The sequence below is a fragment of the Vicugna pacos genome, chromosome 35 (genome assembly GCF_048564905.1).
Source record: "Vicugna pacos chromosome 35, VicPac4, whole genome shotgun sequence".
In the NCBI taxonomy this organism is placed as follows: domain Eukaryota; kingdom Metazoa; phylum Chordata; class Mammalia; order Artiodactyla; family Camelidae; genus Vicugna; species Vicugna pacos.
Genome location: NC_133021.1, coordinates 18,973,789 through 18,990,341, shown reverse-complemented (window position 1 = coordinate 18,990,341; position 16,553 = coordinate 18,973,789). Strand labels below are relative to the sequence as shown.

The following is a 16,553-nucleotide window of genomic DNA, read 5'->3' as shown; positions in this document are numbered from 1 at the left end:
CCCATCCGAAGTGTCTTCGTCTTTGCCACCAGTTATCTTTGAAAACACTTACCTGATTTCACAGCTCTCCTGCCTTCCCTGGATGTTTCCCCAGATGTTGGTGAAATCTAAGCCCTCTGCTAGACTCTCCCAGCCTGCCCCTCTGTCCTCTCTCTCATGACTCTTGTGTTTCCAGTTTCTACCCACCATGCTCCAGCCATTTGGAGGCCCCAGCACTCCTGAAATGAGCCTTGCTTTCTCTCTCCCTACCCTCTGGGCCTCTGTGCACACTGCTCCCTCTGCGTGGAATGCTCCCCTCTCCTTCCGTGTGTGGCATTCTCCTATTTGTTCCCCAAAACTCAGTCCAGGCATCAGCTCTTACACGAAATCTTCACCAGTGCCATTCAGATTACCTGGTACATGGCTGGTATTCAGTAAGTCTTTGCTGGGTGGATGGATGGATGGATGTGTGCTTGAGCAAGTGCTCAGTAATATTTGTGGAATGGACCCAAAGGGGTCTCTCCTAGACTCCATTATCTGAGTTCCTTAAAGAAATGCCTTCTGAGTTATGATTTAATATTATGCTCTCTGTCTTCAAAGAACCCTGATGTGAGAAACTGACCAACTTAATGGCATTTCTGTCTTTATGAAAATAGAATTGAATATATTGCCCACTATGTCACTCAGTGTCCTTTATACAAGGACTCATGATAAATTCATGCTTGGGGTTATTTCCAGGAAACATTTTGTCTCTGTGGATGAATATGTGTATTTTCTGCTGTCAGAAAATAAAAACTCTGCCTTCCGACGTGTTTCCACTTTTACTTTAGCTGACAAATAGGCATACCCAGTTTTATTACCTGATTATTGCCACGCGTTTTGACCAATTCAGGTACCTGAAAGTAGCAACTCTTTTCTGCTTTTTTTAGATGGAATCAGTTCCTGCTTTATTCTTCAATGCTGTGTTTTTTAATCTGAAAGCTACCTCAAATCATCTCAGCAGTAACCTAGTATAAATCATAAACGAATTCATACTGGTGGCCAATGTCCAAGCATGGATGCTGTGGAGGAAGGGCAGAGCACCAGACTTCGACGTGAGAGGGACAGAGCCTCTCCAGAAATTCTTCGGGGCACCTATCATGACAGGGATCTGGCAGGAAGGCCAAAGCAGGAAGCGGGAGACCAATTGCATTGACTCTGTTGCCACCTTCCTGGGCCACCGCTGCCAGGTCATATTCTCTTCCTCCACCAAATATGGTCTTCCTTTTCCCTAACTTTAAATGGAGAGCTCATCGACTGCCATGTTTGCATTAATAGCTAATAATAACAATAACCAGTATGTTTTATTGAGCTCCCACCGTGAGCCGAGGACTGTGCTGCAAACTCTAATGGATGTCCCTCTTTGAACCTCTCCCGATCCAGACCTGTCGATTGTTTCCATCACTTTGCAGATGATGGAATGCTAGAGGCGTTTGGCATGTGCAAAGCTGCCCTTCAGTAAGTAGCAGTGCAGGAATTCAAATTCCAATGTGTCCCCTGCCACGGCCTAAGCTCTTAACAGTATCCTTACATGTGAGCAAGGACTGGAGGCAACAAGAAGGGATGGAGTCCCCCGGGAAATGGTGGGGATTGCCAGGAGAGAGAAGACCCAGAGTCACAGCTTTGCTTCTGGAACACTCTGGCGTCCTTTTCAAAGTCCCAAAAAGGGTTGGCTGCTCTGAGGCCAGGTTCAGTTGCTGGGACAATAACCAGGGGAGACCTAGTCCCATGACAAATGGCTGCACTCTCCTCTTCCTCCAGTTCCGATGGCTTTTCCCACAAGCCTGCAGTCTCCTGATCCACAGGGCTCCCTCTAGGCACTGTGACCCTTTAGGCATCGTCAGCATAGTAACGAGTGTGTCTGTGGTTTTCAGGGGTCTAAAAACGTTCGAGGCCTGCAAGTATTATTATTAGATCTGCAATACAAAGAAGATAACCACAACACTGAAATCAGTAAGCGTTTAATTAAATGCAAAATGTACCATTCTGTCAACTTCATTAACTGTGGAATTTAGTAGTCATAAAAATTTCGTTGCATTTGATAACAAGTTGTAGGTTGGAGTTTTCTCACCGTGCAAGAGTTCCCGGGTACGCCCCAAGATTGGTGACCATAAACTCAGTAAATTACTCATGGCCAAAAATTTGCAAAAGCAAAATGGCAAAAATCCTTTCAATTTTTCTTTTACAGCCAAAAAGTTATATTTATGGTGAGAGGTGGGTGTGTTTAAAATACACTAGAGGTGAGATAGAGCCTACGAAAGTAAGCTGGCATAGCACCTAGGAAGATCTTGAAAGAGGGTAGGCTGTGCCCACCTTTCTGAGTTCTCCATCCTGGCCGTGTTTGTGTCTGCAATGGAAGCCAGGTGAGTAGAGGCTTTGGCTGGGGAGTAGGTAGAGACAGTTGACTCCTCCTAAGGCTTTCCTGGTTTCAAAGAGAAAAGCAAGAATCCCAGACACCTACATAACGATGGCTAACATTCACTAGATACGTAGCACATGCCAGACTCACTATTCTAAGTACAGCTTGTGTATTATCTCAATTGTCCCAAAACTCTATAAGGTCAGTATCTTATGATCCCTGTTTCAAGATGAGCAAACTGAGGCATAAAGAGGTGCAACAACCCACTCAGGGTAGCAGAGGTACTCTTGGGTAATTTAAGAATGTGTTCAGACAGATTGCACCCACTCTCGAAGATGCTGAAGACAGAATAGTGAAGCCTGGTACCTGTCTTTTTTAGAGCTTGAAGTGAAGCAGTCAATGGTCATGAAGACCATTACCCGTGCTGGGCACGTGGATATTTATGTGCTGGAGGATTGTAGCTGTATGCTGAATAGAAAGTGAAGTAAGCTCAGTACCAGGCATTTACGAACTGCTTTGCTCCTTTCACTAGCCTGTGACAACGTGTAGGCTAGAGGTCTTATTCATCTCCCCGCTCTGTCTTTTGAACAATCTTGGCCATGGTTGGTGCTAAAAAACCGACAAAGCCTAGAAAGGCTTAGTTGAAGGTTGGAGTCCTCCATCACAAAGCAATTTCCCCAGGACAGCAAAAGTTCTCCCTCCCTACGCGTAGCAGAGAAACTGTAACTGAGAAACTCCAGTGGCACACATTTCAATGTAATCAACAAGGAAACTAATAGACAGCATTTTTATGTATCTCTTATGTGCCAGGTGTTGTTTTAGGGACTTTCCGTGTGTTAAGTAATTACTTAGTCACAGAACATCTATAACAATTCCACAAAACAAGTGCCCTTTTGTTATCACCCCATTTTACAGATGAGGAGATCAAGTGCTATAAGCTGCATGGTGTCCCTCCAAATTCAGATGGTGAAGTCTTAACTCTTAGCACCTCAGACTGTGATTCTATTTGGACATAGGACCTTTAAAGAGCAGTTAAGTTACAATCGGCTCTTTAGGGTGGTCCTAACCCAATATGACTGGTGTTCTTATAAGAGGAGGAGGTTAAGACATAGACACATAGAGGTAAAACCGCATGAAGACATAGGAAGAAGCTAGTCAGAATATATAAGCAGCCAGAGAGTTTCAGAAGGAACCAACCCTACTGACACCTTGATCTTAGACTTCTAGCTTCCAAACTGTTAAGGAATAAATTCCTTAAGTCACCTTGATCTGCAGTCCTTTGTTACTGCAGCCCTAGCAAACTAATATACCAAGGTCCAGAGTAACCTGCCTAAGGGGTAACCTTGCCAGGAAGCAGGAACTCAGAATTTGAACCGAGGTAGTCTGGTCCTAGAGTCTATCTGTCTTTCAGTAGTGGTAGTGTTCTCTGTGCTACCCAAAATGGTAGCCACAAGCCACATGTGGTACTTGAAATGTGGCTAATATAAGGAACGGAAATTTTAATTCGATTTACATTAAAATTAAAATAGCCATGTGTGACTAGTGGCCACCAACTTGGACATAGCTTTATACTGGTTCTAAATACTCCACTTCAGTTGTTTGCAGATTCTTCTAGCAACCTCAGCTATGTGTTCCAAGAAACATGCCCCTATCTTTGTTCCCTATGCTTGCTGTATTTCTTTCTTTCTTCCTTTCTTCCTTCCTTCCTACCTTCCTTCCTTTCTTTCTTTTTTTCTCTTCCTTCCTTCCTCTCTCTTTCTCTTCCTTCCTTCCTTCTTTCTTTCCTTCTTTCTTTCTTTCTTTCTTTCTTTCTTTCTTTCTTTCTTTCTTTTTCTTTCTTCCTTTCTCTTTCTTTCTTTCTTCCTTCCTTCCTTTCTTTCTTTCTTCCTTCCTTCCTTCCTTTCTTTCTTTCTTTCCTTCTTTTCTTTCTTTCTTTTCTTTCTTTCTTTCTTTCTTTCTTTCTTCTTTTCTTTCTTTCTTTCTTTCCTTCTTTTCTTTCTTTCTTTCCTTCTTTTCTTTCTTTCTTTCTTTCCTTCTTTTCTTTCTTTCTTTCTTTCTTTCTTTCTTTCTTTCTTCCTTCCTTCCTTCCTTCCTTCCTTCCTTTCTTTCTTTCTTTCTTTCCTTCCTTTCTTTCTTCCTTTCTCTCTCTCTTTCTTTCTTTCTTTCTTTCTCTCTCTTTCTTTCTTTCTCTTTCTTTCTTTCTCTTTCTTTCTTTCTTTCTTTCTCTCTCTCTCTTTCTTTCTTTCCTTTCTTTCTTTCTTTCTTTCTTTCTTTCTTTCTTTCTTTCTTTCTTTCTTTCTCTCTTTCTCTCTTTCTCTCTTTCTCTCTTTCTCTCTTTCTCTCTTTCTCTCTTTCTCTCTTTCCAGTCTTCTGCCCCTGTTGCCAGGTCTTCTATTGAAGGAGAGAAAGAACGGGAGAAGGAATGAGTGAGCTGGCTAACTTTCCAGAATCCTGTAGCCTGGGCAGTGCAGGGTCATTGGCGTTCTGCTCTAAGCACAGGTGTTAGCCAACCAAACGCCAAGCAGCATAAACACAGAGTGACATTTTCAGAATTATTAATATTTCATCAGAAATGATCACTTTTCCTTTAAATACACTATCTTAAAAGGTTTTCTACATTCTTCACTATAATTTTATTCAGTCTAGGTCCTTGGAATTTTCCCCAAAGGAACACATCTTTAATTTTCATATGAAAATCAAAGGGGAATCAAGCTCAGTTTTCCAGATTTAAGAGTCAACATTTCCAGGAACCCAGACCCTCTATAAGGAGGGCAAGGTTGTGCATTGAGCACCTGCTGCATACCAGGTACTCTATACAGTAAGTAGCCCATAAATTCATCAAACACATATTTATTAGGTGCCTACCGTGTGCTGCAAATGTGATCTTTGAAGTAATTTATTAACACCTTTTGATAGAAAAGGACTCTCATCCTTCTGTTTCATCTCCAATGTTACATTCCCTCCTCAAAGAGGCCTGCCTGGATGGGCATCGGAGGCAGCCACCCCTCCTCTGCCCATTCCCTCACTTTATTGATTAGTTTCCATCAGAGCCCTTATTTCATCGGTAATTACTGCTTATTTATTCGCTCTGCTAGTTGTCGATCCATCTCCCTCCACTAGAAGATAGACTCCAGGAGAGCAGGGACCATGGCACTTCTGCTCACTTTCAGGTTTCCTAGGTGCGCGGCACTCAGCGGCACAGAGGAGGGCTTGGTCAGTATCTGGGGAATGAACGAAGGGTGGGAGAAGTGCAAAAAGCCCTTAGAGTCACACTGCTAGGAAGGAAGGGGTGGTGTAGGGATTCAGTTCTCCCTGTATATAGGCTGCCATCTAGTCTATTCGAGTCCACGCTTCTTTCTTCCTTCCCGTCATCTTGCTCCTCCTTTCCTGGGGAAACACTGAAGGAACAACCATTGACTCCTGGGGCCAGAGAGCCCCGGGCACGTGGAGGTGCCTTATCAGTTCCCAGTTTAAGGAAGCCCCTCCAGCGAGGGGAGGAGCCCACGAGCAGCAAACAGGGAGCTTAGCCATTCCCCCTGCACCTGTGCCCAGACCTGGACCGCTGAGAACCCGTAGCTGGAGGAATCGGTTTATCTCAGTAGCTGAGAGCATGGGGTCAGGCCTGGGGTCCCTGGGTTTGAGCCCCAGCCCCTCGCTTCCTAGTGGGCCTTGGACACACCCCTTTACAACTTTGAGACTCGGTTTCCTCAAATGTAGCACGATAATACATAATGATACTGAGTTCATGAGCTTGTTCTGATTGACTAGCACACAGAAAGTCCGGCGCTTTGCAGATGGTAAGCGCCGGAGAAAACGGCAGTTAGCGGGTGAAAGCAGCGATCCCGGGCCTGGGTCAGGCAGGCGCCCGGGTGAGTGCGGAGGAGCGGCGTGGCGAGGCCGGGGCGCGGCGCGCTCGACTTCTAACGGGGAAAGCGCTCTGGGGGCCTCCGGGGCCCCGCCCCCACCCCACCGGAGGGCCGGGGGCGCCCCGCGCACCGAGCCGTTGTGTTTGAAACCCACCGAGGGATTCCAGCGCAGGACGGGAAGGGTGTGGGAGCCACAGGCAGGCAAGACAGCGCCCTTTTAAGGCGTTGGGACCCTCCCGGGGTCGACCCCGCAGCCCGGCTGCCCTGGCAGGTGTCTGCTGAGGGAGCTCAGCACTCAGGAGTGTTCCCGCCAGGAGTAGGGGTGGTGAAGCAGCCAGAAGAGGGGGGCCGGAAGGGGCAGTGGGGAGAGCAAGGCGGGGCTGAGCCAGGCGGGGGCCGCAGGCCCTCGGCGGGAGCGGGATCTCTGGGAAGACCCGGGAGAACCCGACGGGGGGCCCCCAGCCCCACGGTGCCTAGCACAGTGCCAGGCCCTCAACTGGTCCTCCGTGAGGCTTAGCGAGCGACGATGGGCTGAGCCCCAGGCCCCGCAAGGTGTCAGGGGTGTTTCGCAACGGGGGAGAGCCAGGGACTGTGGGGAGAGCCAGCCCTCCCACTCCAGCTGTTCCCAGATGTCATTCTGCCCACCCAGGCCCCTGGTTCCTGAGCTCCAGGGGATTCCAAGGTTACTAAGCTACTGGTTTTTGTTGACTTGTAAATATTTTCTTCTAAGGGAGAAGGGGAGAGGGGCCAAAGTCAGGAAAGAGCAAATAAAAGCAAGTCAAAATAAATTTCCCCTCCCCAAAAGAAAGTTGTCCTCCATCCATCCCTCATCCACAAATCGAAGGCCTCTGAACATAGTCACTTTGCTAGACCAACAGCCAGACAGGACTGACCTGCTCTGCTCCATCCTCACCTCCCTTTCTGGTGAATGAGGAGTGGTGGTGGATGGTCCCCCTGTCTCCGTGCCCTGGGTGGACAAACGGCCTTCCGGAAAGAGAGGAAGAGGATGGCCAGTGGAAATGGGCTGGCTTCATCCTCGGCCCTGGTGGCCAAGCGCCCCTCCGCCCTGGGCCCATTCCCCAGATACATCTGGATCCACCAGGACACACCCCGAGACAGCCTAGACAAGGCTTGCCATGAAATCTGGAAGAGAGTTCAGGGCCTGCCTGAGGCCTTGCAGCCCAGAACCTCAAAGGAGCAGCTCTCTGCCCCCATGGCAGGGACTCCAAGAGACAAGAGGCTCAGCTTCCAAGAAGAGTGAGTGTCCCCCTGCATGGCTGGCACCAAGGGAGGAGGGAAGAGGGAGGAGATGAGGTCTGACCTTGTCGGGAAATGTTCTGTTAGTCTGGCTAAACCCTAAATGCTATATACTTTTGCTCCATTCACCGTGGTTCTTTGTCCAACCTTTATTAGAGCATTGATTGGGGCCCTGAAGGGACCTGGGTGAGACGCCAGACCAGGGCTGTATTTCTGCTGTCTCTGTACCAACCCACTAAGGGGACATTTCTCATCTAAAGGCATAGGCAACCCAGATCTGAGGACCTTAAAAAACCACCCTAACCAGGGCTGAGGGTTCAATGTCCATGGCTATCCCCAGAGGCACTAGAAGCTGGAAGATCCTTCTCCCCTCCTGCCCCCAGAGGCTAGGCATTGGCACAGATGAGTCTGGTGGTTTTAAACCACATCTGGAATTCCCTAATACAGGGAGCAGCTGTCCCATTCAGCCTCCACAGAAACTGCTGCAGGAGCGCACATCAAAATATTTTCTGGGAAGGCATTGACATATTCAGAGGACATAATAGAAAATTAAAGTGCGGGAAGATGGCTGTAAATAGCTTATTTCCTGGATGGGAAATCCTGTGTCTGGGAAACACAGAGCTAAATGTTTCTCCACCAGGGCAAAGTTGGGCAGATATTGTTGGGGATGGATATTAGAAAGGAGAGAAGGGAACAGAGAAGAAGGGACCTCGTTAGGAAAAGCAAGTACGTCTTCAGAGTTATTAATGCCACCAGTGAGCACTTGTTCACTGCTTTGCATCTTCAAAGTGGGCTGCAAACATTAATTAATCCTCCCAGAGTCCCTGTGAGGCAGGTATTAGTGTCCCCATTTTACAGATGGATTAAGTGTTAATGATTAGGTGCTAATTAAAGATTAAGTGATAATTAAGTGTTGCCTGTTCCAACATAGGTTCCAGCTCAGCTCAAAGATGCTCTGGAGTCGGGGGACCTCATTCAGGCAATTATCAGCTGTGTCTGGTTTCAGGGATTTCTAGGCAAGAGCTAGGAAGGCAAAGTATAACTGCTCCCTAGTTCTGCACTCCTACTGTCCCTTTTTGTGCTTACTGGAAGGCACTTTGGCTCTCATTACCTCCCCTGCCCCCTGCTCAGCAGGACATGGCTGGGATGAGAATGGCCTGTCTACAGCCAAAGCCCTGCTGTCCGGCCCTCTGGTGGCGCTGAGCCCCTCCACCCCACCCACTGCCATCTGCTCTGGGACAGGGCCTTGGCAGAGGGCCCATGGGGCTGTGCTCAGCTCTCAATGGCCAAAGAGCTGATTGTCCACTTTGTGGACTAAGGGTCAGTGGCCATTTCCAGCAGATGGCACCCTCTCTGCCAGGTTACACTGCGTTAATGGAGACAGACTCCACTTCCAGTCTGCACTTGGCCGAAAAGTGACCTGGCACACCTTTGGCCTGCCGCTTGACTCCGCTTGGCCTTGATTTTCTCATCTGCAAATGGAGGATGATATGCCCTGCCTGATCCACCTCAGCATTGATAATGAGGATCAAATGTGATGGGAGAGAGGAAACAGGAAACCGGAAGCTGCACTATACAAACGAGGCTGTCCCTGAAAGGAATTGCCAAGGTTCAGGGATTTGGTTGTTGTTTGTGTTGCCTTCAGGCTGGGGTCTTCACACGATGCTCATAGACCCGAGGGTGCTTCAGGGGGCCCCCCTGGAGTTGAGTGGCCTGATTCCTGGGCCCCAAGCCCCACTTTAACCAGAGCCGTTCAGCTTTTCGTAAGTTTTACTTACTGAAGTTCTGAATGAAGGCTGCATTTGACCAAAGGTACTGCTACTGAGAAAAGGGCTAGGAAACCATTGCCACAGATGAGTGAATGATATTATCGTGCGGATATCAACCAAGCAGAACACAATGCGCTGTTCCTGAAATAAAGGCAGCTGCAATGGTGGAGTCAGATAACTCTGGTTTCCGATTGCATTTCAGCCCAGTGCCAGCTGCGGGACTTGTTTAATTTATGTGAGCTGCAGTCTCCTCATCTGCCAAATGGAGATGATTACTGTGCATTTCATCAGGTTGTTGGGATGATTAAATGGGATACTTAAACATTACCAGTAATAACTAGGATTTGTAAAAATTCCTTGTCATAATGATAGTGATGATTTCTTTAAGCCCTACAATTATTACATGAAGTGGGTGCTATTTTAAACTCCCCCTCTTTTTACTTTTTGTTGTGCAAATGTTCAGACGCATAAAATGGAGTGGTATAATGAATGTCTATCAATCAGCCTCGTTGATTATCAACTTTGTGCCATTCTTGTTTCAATTCTCCCTTCCCCCTATTTTAAAATCAAATCCTTTTTACAGGTAAGGTAACAGGTTTGGAGGGGTTAACTTCTCTGCCTGAGGTCCTACAGTTAGGAAGTGGTGGAGTTTCAGAAAACAAACTCCGGACCATGTGTGATAGTGCTGGCTATCTTCCCCTAGGAATTGAGGCATTTTTTGGAGAGTCGTAATATTTGTCAATCTCATGTTCCAAGTAACCACATATAGATAACAGATTTGAAAACCAGGGAGCTGTCCAGTGTAGCTGTGGGATGGCTTAAAGGCCCACAAAATAGCCTCTCAGCTAATCTTTCCACTGTTTAATTTGTAGACCCAGTGTCGGTGAGGTTTGCTGCTGTAGGGGCAGCTAGACAAATAAGTTCTAGAACACTTGTTAGCCAGAATTTTAAAAAATTTGTCCCTATTTATCATAGAAATCCAGACATCTCAAGTTTAAAAGGGATCTTGGAGGCCATCTGCTGCTGCTTGAATGCCTTCCTCAACATCCTTACCAAGTGGTTCTCCACTTGTACACTTTCTTAGATGGGGAACTCACCACTTCCTAAGGTAGTTCCTTCCCCTGCTATGAACCCAGACTATCAAAAAAATTTTTCTTCCTGTGCTGAAATCTGTCTTTATCAAAGTAATACCCATTGATCTGGATTCTGCCCTTAGAGCTCCAAATTAAATCTATCCCTCCTTCCTCTCAGTAGCCTTTTAGATATTAAAAGATGGCAACAGTATTCATCCTAGGACCTCTTGTTCTACAGGCTGAGTACCTCTGGTTTTCTGAATTTCCTGCCCATGTTGCTGGTCCCTGGGGCAGTGCAGCAACGAGAACCAAGTACAGTAATCCAGGGATGATCGAATCCAAGCAGACTGGATCCTCTCCATCTATGTGCTGTATTCCTGTTAATGACATATAAGAATAAACCAAATAATTTCAGACAGCAATGGGTGCTCTGGTGGAAGTAAAACCAACTAAAATAGTAGGGGCATTTCCTTTAGAGGGGGTGGGCAGGGAAGGACTCTCTGAGGAGAGGTGGTCATCTGATACCGAGAAAGAGCCAGGCAGGTGAAGATCTGAGGAAGGAGGACCAGGCAGAAGGTGAGCAACTTCAGAGACTCAGAGATGGGAGTGGGCTGGAGAGAGACAGCATGGCTGGAGTGTAGTGAGTGATGGCACAAGGTGATATAGAGGTAGGCAGGCAAGATCTCAGAAGACCTGGAGGATCCCTATAGGGAACACGTTATGGGACACCTTTGAAGGTTTTTAGGAAGGTGTTGTAACACGATCACATTCGCTGGTGTATTAGATGACTGCTGTGTGGAGACGGTTTGTTAGGTATGTGAAAGAGTAAGTTGGGAGAACTCTGGGAAGAAGCTACAATAGTCCAGGTGATCACGACAGTGATGGTGGCTGGACCAAAGTGATTGCAGTGAAAGTGGAAAAAATGGGGGGGTTCGGTGTGCATTTGGGGAGGAACCAACAGAGCCCACTGATGGCTGGGGACGCACAAACAGATATCAAGGCTGAGTTGAGGTTTTCAGCCTGGGTACTGGTTAGATGGTGGTACACTTACTGAGGCAGGGAAGAAACGGAGAGAAATGGGCTATGGGGGAGCATCTGTAGTTCTGCCTAGTGTCAACTCCAGAACCTTGCTCAGTTATCTTTTAATTAGCCTCAAATTTGGGCTCAGAGAATTGTGGAAAGCCACTTACTGACTTATATTCTAGGACTATATATTCCTTCAATCCCCCTGTTGCTAAAGCTTCACAGCCCCAGAGTGGGGTTTGGGATTTGCTGACTGACTGTGAAACGGCATTTGTTCGTTCTTTCATTTATGGATTCATTCAACAAACACTCACAGTTGGCTTCTGGGTGCCAGACCCGGTGCTAGGTCCAGGAATACAAAGACATGTAGGACAGAAGCCCATCTCTCTGAGAGCTACCAGTCTAGTGGGGGGGGGGGACGCAGATCCATGTGACAGCAGAGACGTTCAACAAATATTTATTGTGCGCCTACTGCATGCCTGACAAAATGGGAAAACCACACTGGTGAAAAAGATGGGGTTAGTCTCTGAACTTCTATATGGACCTTCAGTGTCTTGCGAATGGCGGATCACAACACATGACAACCGTTCTGATGAAGGACCAGTACGCTGGGAGCACACTCTGGGGACGCATGACCCAGGCTTGGGGCTCAGGGAAGGCTTCCTGGAGGAGGCTAGGGGAGGTGAGCTGGAAGGTGATTCCGTGCCAGTCCCAAGTAGGAAGATAAGTCTACAGAAAGAAAGGAAATCCATTTAAGCATTTAAAAAAAGGAAATGATTTCCTGATTGGCAGCCTTCTGGGATATCTGTTGCAAGAAGGATGAGGGCTGATTTGCTCTTGCTCTAGTGAATCTCCATCCACTGTTTGCATCCATCCGCCAGTCCTCGAGGCCAACGGAGTAGCTGGAACTTGGAACCCAAGGAGCTGCCTTGTTTGAACTGCTTTCCCAACAAACCAACCCTTTGTTGCTATTGTTATTTAAACCGTAAGAGAGCCACCTTTCCGCTCTCATCCATCCCCATGGGCTACATGCCACCCCCAGGGAACTTCCCATCATTCCCTGCACCTACAGGACTCTTCCTAGAGTTTCTCTTCTCAGGACCTAGCTCAGGAAAAAATTGAATGAGTCATCCTAGTTACCTGGAAAAGTTGCTTGGAATATATCTCCACTTTTATTTGTTATTATTGTTATTTTTTTTAAAAGCTTGAAGCCTGGTGAGAGGATTGATGAGGACAAGGCTCACACTTGGAAACTCAGACTGATGCCCTGGGGCAGAAACCAGCTCTGGAGGCCTGTGAAGTCCCATGCTAGCATTTTCTCCTCTTTGAGGGGTCAAACCCCTCTTTGAGAATCTGACGGAAGCTGCCATACACCCTTCTGCCTGAAACACATCCTTATATCCCTTGATGTTTTTGAATGCTAGAGACCCCTTGGACCCCAGGTTGGAATCCTTCTCCCCCAGCCACTCAACTGTCTCCCTCCCTCAAGCCTCCCGGGGCTGAATCTCAGCCATTGCTATGACCCCACTCACACTGACATCAGTACATCCCCCATCCTGGTTGTCCCATGAATTCGTGCACAAATGGTGCTGCAGATCCAGGTTCGAGGCCCTGGACCCTCCCTCCTCCAATCTCCTTACACATCCTGTCGGTCGCCTTCATGGTGGGTTTTGACTCCTTGCCTCCCTGCTGGCCTCTCTCCTGCCATTTTTGGAACATCTCATCTTACTGTATCTGGTTCCTTGTCCTCCTGGATGTCCTTGGCCAGCTTCACCTTCCTGAAGCACGTCAGCAGCACTTCTCAGGCATCTCCCATGACTCATTCATTGTCTTCTGGGCTACTTGACCTGGTTGTCAAGAGTCTGTGCTGGCCCTGCCTACATCTCTAGATGCACATCTTGCTGCTCTCATCCAGACTCTCTATAAACCAATATGAGCCATCAGAGGTGCACCTTGCCTTTGCTCAGATTATTTTGCTACCAGGAGTACCTTTCTTCTATATCTCTGTATTGAACTCTCACTCTTATTCATCCTCAGAGACCCAGAACTGGGGGGAGGGTATAGCTCAGGGGCAGAGTGCATGCTTAGCATGCACGAAGTCATGGTTTTGGTCCTCAGTACCTATGTTAAATAAATTAATAATAATAATAATAATAATCAACTTAATTACCCTCCCCAAACCCCAAATTAAAAAAAAAAAAGACCTAGAATTAGTGCGTCATCTTCTGAATTTTTTACCACTCACTCCGTTCAACATTTTTTCTTTCCTCCCTCTCCCCTATTCCTCTTTTTAATTTAAATGAATGATTATATTCCCTCTCTTTCCTGAGATTTAAAGGTGGCTCACCTTTAAACAGATGGATCAGAATCCCAGCACACTTTATAACTGCAACCAACTTTCTCAAACATTCTGTGCCCTATTTTCCTAGTCTGAAAAATGCAAAAAGTCACAGTGACCACCCTAAAGGGTTATTGTGGAGGTTAGTGAAGGAATGCAGGCCAAGTTCACACAGCACCTGGCAGAAAATAAGGACTCCAAATTCATCATCTTCTTCACCACCATATTATCATTACTTTCAAGGATAAAATGACAAGGGTTAAGTGATCAGGAATGGTATGGGGAGAGGAGGCTTAGGTACCAGCAAACCTAGGCTAAAGGAATGTACTCAGTTGAGGCCAGCAGGTTGCTTTGAGATTCTTGGCAGCTGGGACAAAAAAGTGGGAACATAGGTCATATCATCTAACAAGGCAAAGCAGGAGAGATCATTGGGAAAGACAAACACCGCCTTAGCTCTGAGGACCGCATGGTAGGGGTCTTTATAGGAGGGTAATGGAATGAAAGAGTCAGTTTAGAACTAGCTCTTGTGTTGACCGTTGGCCAGAGGGAAGGACACAGAGTCCCATTCGGATGTGTCAGAGCAGCCCTGGCATGGGGTTTCTGATGAGGTGGTCATCTGGCACTTACTGTACACTGCCCGAGGCAGCAGTCCCTCATCCCCACTTGACCACGGCTCCTTAAGGGCAAGGACTGTGTCTTACTCATCTTTGTCTCCCCAGTGCCCAGCCGAGTTCCTGGCACTCGGTGGCAATGAAGTGTGTATGAATGAATGAGTAAATGATGGATGAACCATAAAAATGCCACTGCAAGGAGAGTAAGGCCCAGAGGTGGCCAGGAGCCAAGCAAGAGGTCACAATCATCAGAAGAAGACTGAGTGACGTAGGGACAGGATATCAGGAAGCCAAGACATTGGCAGAGTATTTTTCCTCCTCCTGCCTTCAGTTGCAGGAAGGGAATTAACATTTTCTTGAGCACCTGATATATGCCAGGCTATATGAATTTCAATTTTCTGTTTATCTTATTGTCTTAGCAACCCTTCCCAGTTAATGGTCAATATTATTCCCATTTTACAGATGAGGGAGTTGAGGCTCCGAGAAGTTAGGCAACTTGCCCAGAGTCATCCAGCTCGGAGAGGGCAGAACAGGGATAGGAACCTCGTGGGGCTTCAAGGCCAGAGCTCTTTCTGGACACCAAGAGCCCTTCAGAATAGCCCTTCCATGTCTGCTTAGCACTGGGAGCCATTAGCAGTAGAGGGAAGATGAATTGTGATTAACGTCCCAAGTCCTGTGTTCCCCTTTTTAATTTAATTTTATAGTTTCGGGAGCTGTGTCGCAGATTGTGGGAGCCCGCAGAGATGGGCCACCAGTGGTTTGGTTTAATCCCCTTTTTAATATCTTTGTTGCAACGTTCTTTCCAATTCAACTCCCAAGTCACATTAAAAAAATACCTCTTCCTTAGGGTAAGCCTCCTCTTACTAAACAGATTCAAATGAAAAGTTTTAAAGATAATTTGAACAGTAAGAAATCACTCTGCAGCTCCAAGCGGAAGCTCCTTTATTGCTGTGTTTATTCCCCAGTATTTCCTGTCTCATTCCCCAGCTCACTGAATCCTTCATCCCCCAACCCTTCCAGTCCGAGGCCCAACCCCTGCTGCCTCCGGCCTTCTCCCTTCTTTCCCCTCCAGGGGGCTGGGGAGTCCAGCAGGGTCAGGGTGGGGGGGTTCTCACTTCCACCTGCCAATCTGCCTTCTAAGACTGTCCCATCAGTCCTGAGGGGCGATCAGGGAGAGCTGGAAAAGTGTCCAGAGGGAAGTTCCCACCTGGATGTGTGTCTCCAAGTGCATCATTTGCATCACAACTGTGGCCAGAGGTGGGGGTTGAGGGTTAGAGGGTGGAGGAGGGATCCTTGCTCAGAATGCAGATACCTGGGCCCCTTTCTGGACCAACTGAACTGCCCTTTCCCCAAGAGTGCCCAGGAATCTACATTTGAAACAAGCACCACAGGTGACTTGTGTGTGTACTTGTAGAAAGTTCTCTTGGGGGTCAAACATGATGGACCCTCAGGCTTAAAAGGGATACAGCTTAGAAAGAGGCGTTGCAAAGAAAAGCGTGAAGAAAGGAGACTGACACTTATTGAGCTCCAAATGGATGGCAGGGGTGTTGTGAAGAATGGGCCATACTCTGTGTGAAGGCCTTTGATAAGGAGTGAGACCAGCAGGAAGTCTAGGTCTGGCACTGGGGCAGCTGAGCGACTTCCCGGTGTTGCCTCCCTTAACCCCGGGTGGTGTCACCATCCCCACAGCGCAGAGGCTGATACCTGGGTTTCAGCGACTTCCTGACCGTCCAACCCCAGCTGGCCAGCACTGGGCTGTGGAGGGTCAGCGGGCTCCACGCCTGCAGCCGGCTCACCTCTCGGCACCGCTCTTCTCTCTCGGTCTGTTGGTCGGAGCCGCTAACATTTGCATAGTGCTGGTTAGTTTACCGAGCGCTTTCACATTCATCACCGCACTTAATCCTCACGTGGCCTGGAGAGTGGAGGAGGGGCGAGCCGGAGTCAGTTTTCTGAAGGCCCTCTGCCCACCCTGCCCCCGACCTGAGAGGCTCTGCAGACAGAGCCCAGTGGGTTTCCGGGTACCTCTGGGATGCCCAGGCCATAGGATGGCAACTGAACCTGCAGCTTCTCCCAGCTGCTCCCTTCACTCCCAAACTGAAAAAAGTTGGCCCAGGCCCCTCGGGTTGTGAGAGAGACGGACCCCACCCTCCTTCCCCCTTCCCTTTCTTCTTGCTGGTTTTCTGCAAGGCTGTGGTGGCCTGTGCCTGTGTGTGCTGGTTTACATGGTGTATGCGCAAGG

General features: G+C 47.7%; 1 protein-coding gene and 1 long non-coding RNA gene across 3 annotated transcripts in view; one reads left to right on the top strand and one right to left on the bottom strand.

Annotated features, from left to right (window-relative positions):
* Positions 1 to 1,963: 1,963 nt before the first annotated feature.
* LOC140691520 (uncharacterized) lies at positions 1,964 to 4,161 on the bottom strand. Its single transcript, XR_012067229.1, has 2 exons — positions 4,088 to 4,161; positions 1,964 to 2,440 (listed from the first exon to the last, which is right to left on the bottom strand). It is a non-coding gene; the product is annotated as an uncharacterized lncRNA (long non-coding RNA).
* A 2,225-nt stretch (positions 4,162 to 6,386) lies between these two features.
* LOC102535707 (uncharacterized protein C1orf94) overlaps positions 6,387 to 16,553 on the top strand; it is a 36,533-nt gene continuing 26,366 nt past the window's right edge. For both annotated transcript variants that reach the window (XM_072955116.1, XM_072955115.1), the window contains exon 1: positions 6,387 to 7,500. In XM_072955116.1, the coding sequence (XP_072811217.1) occupies positions 7,172 to 7,500 (329 nt within the window). In that variant the 5' untranslated portion in view covers positions 6,387 to 7,171. The remainder of the gene's footprint in view (positions 7,501 to 16,553) is intronic.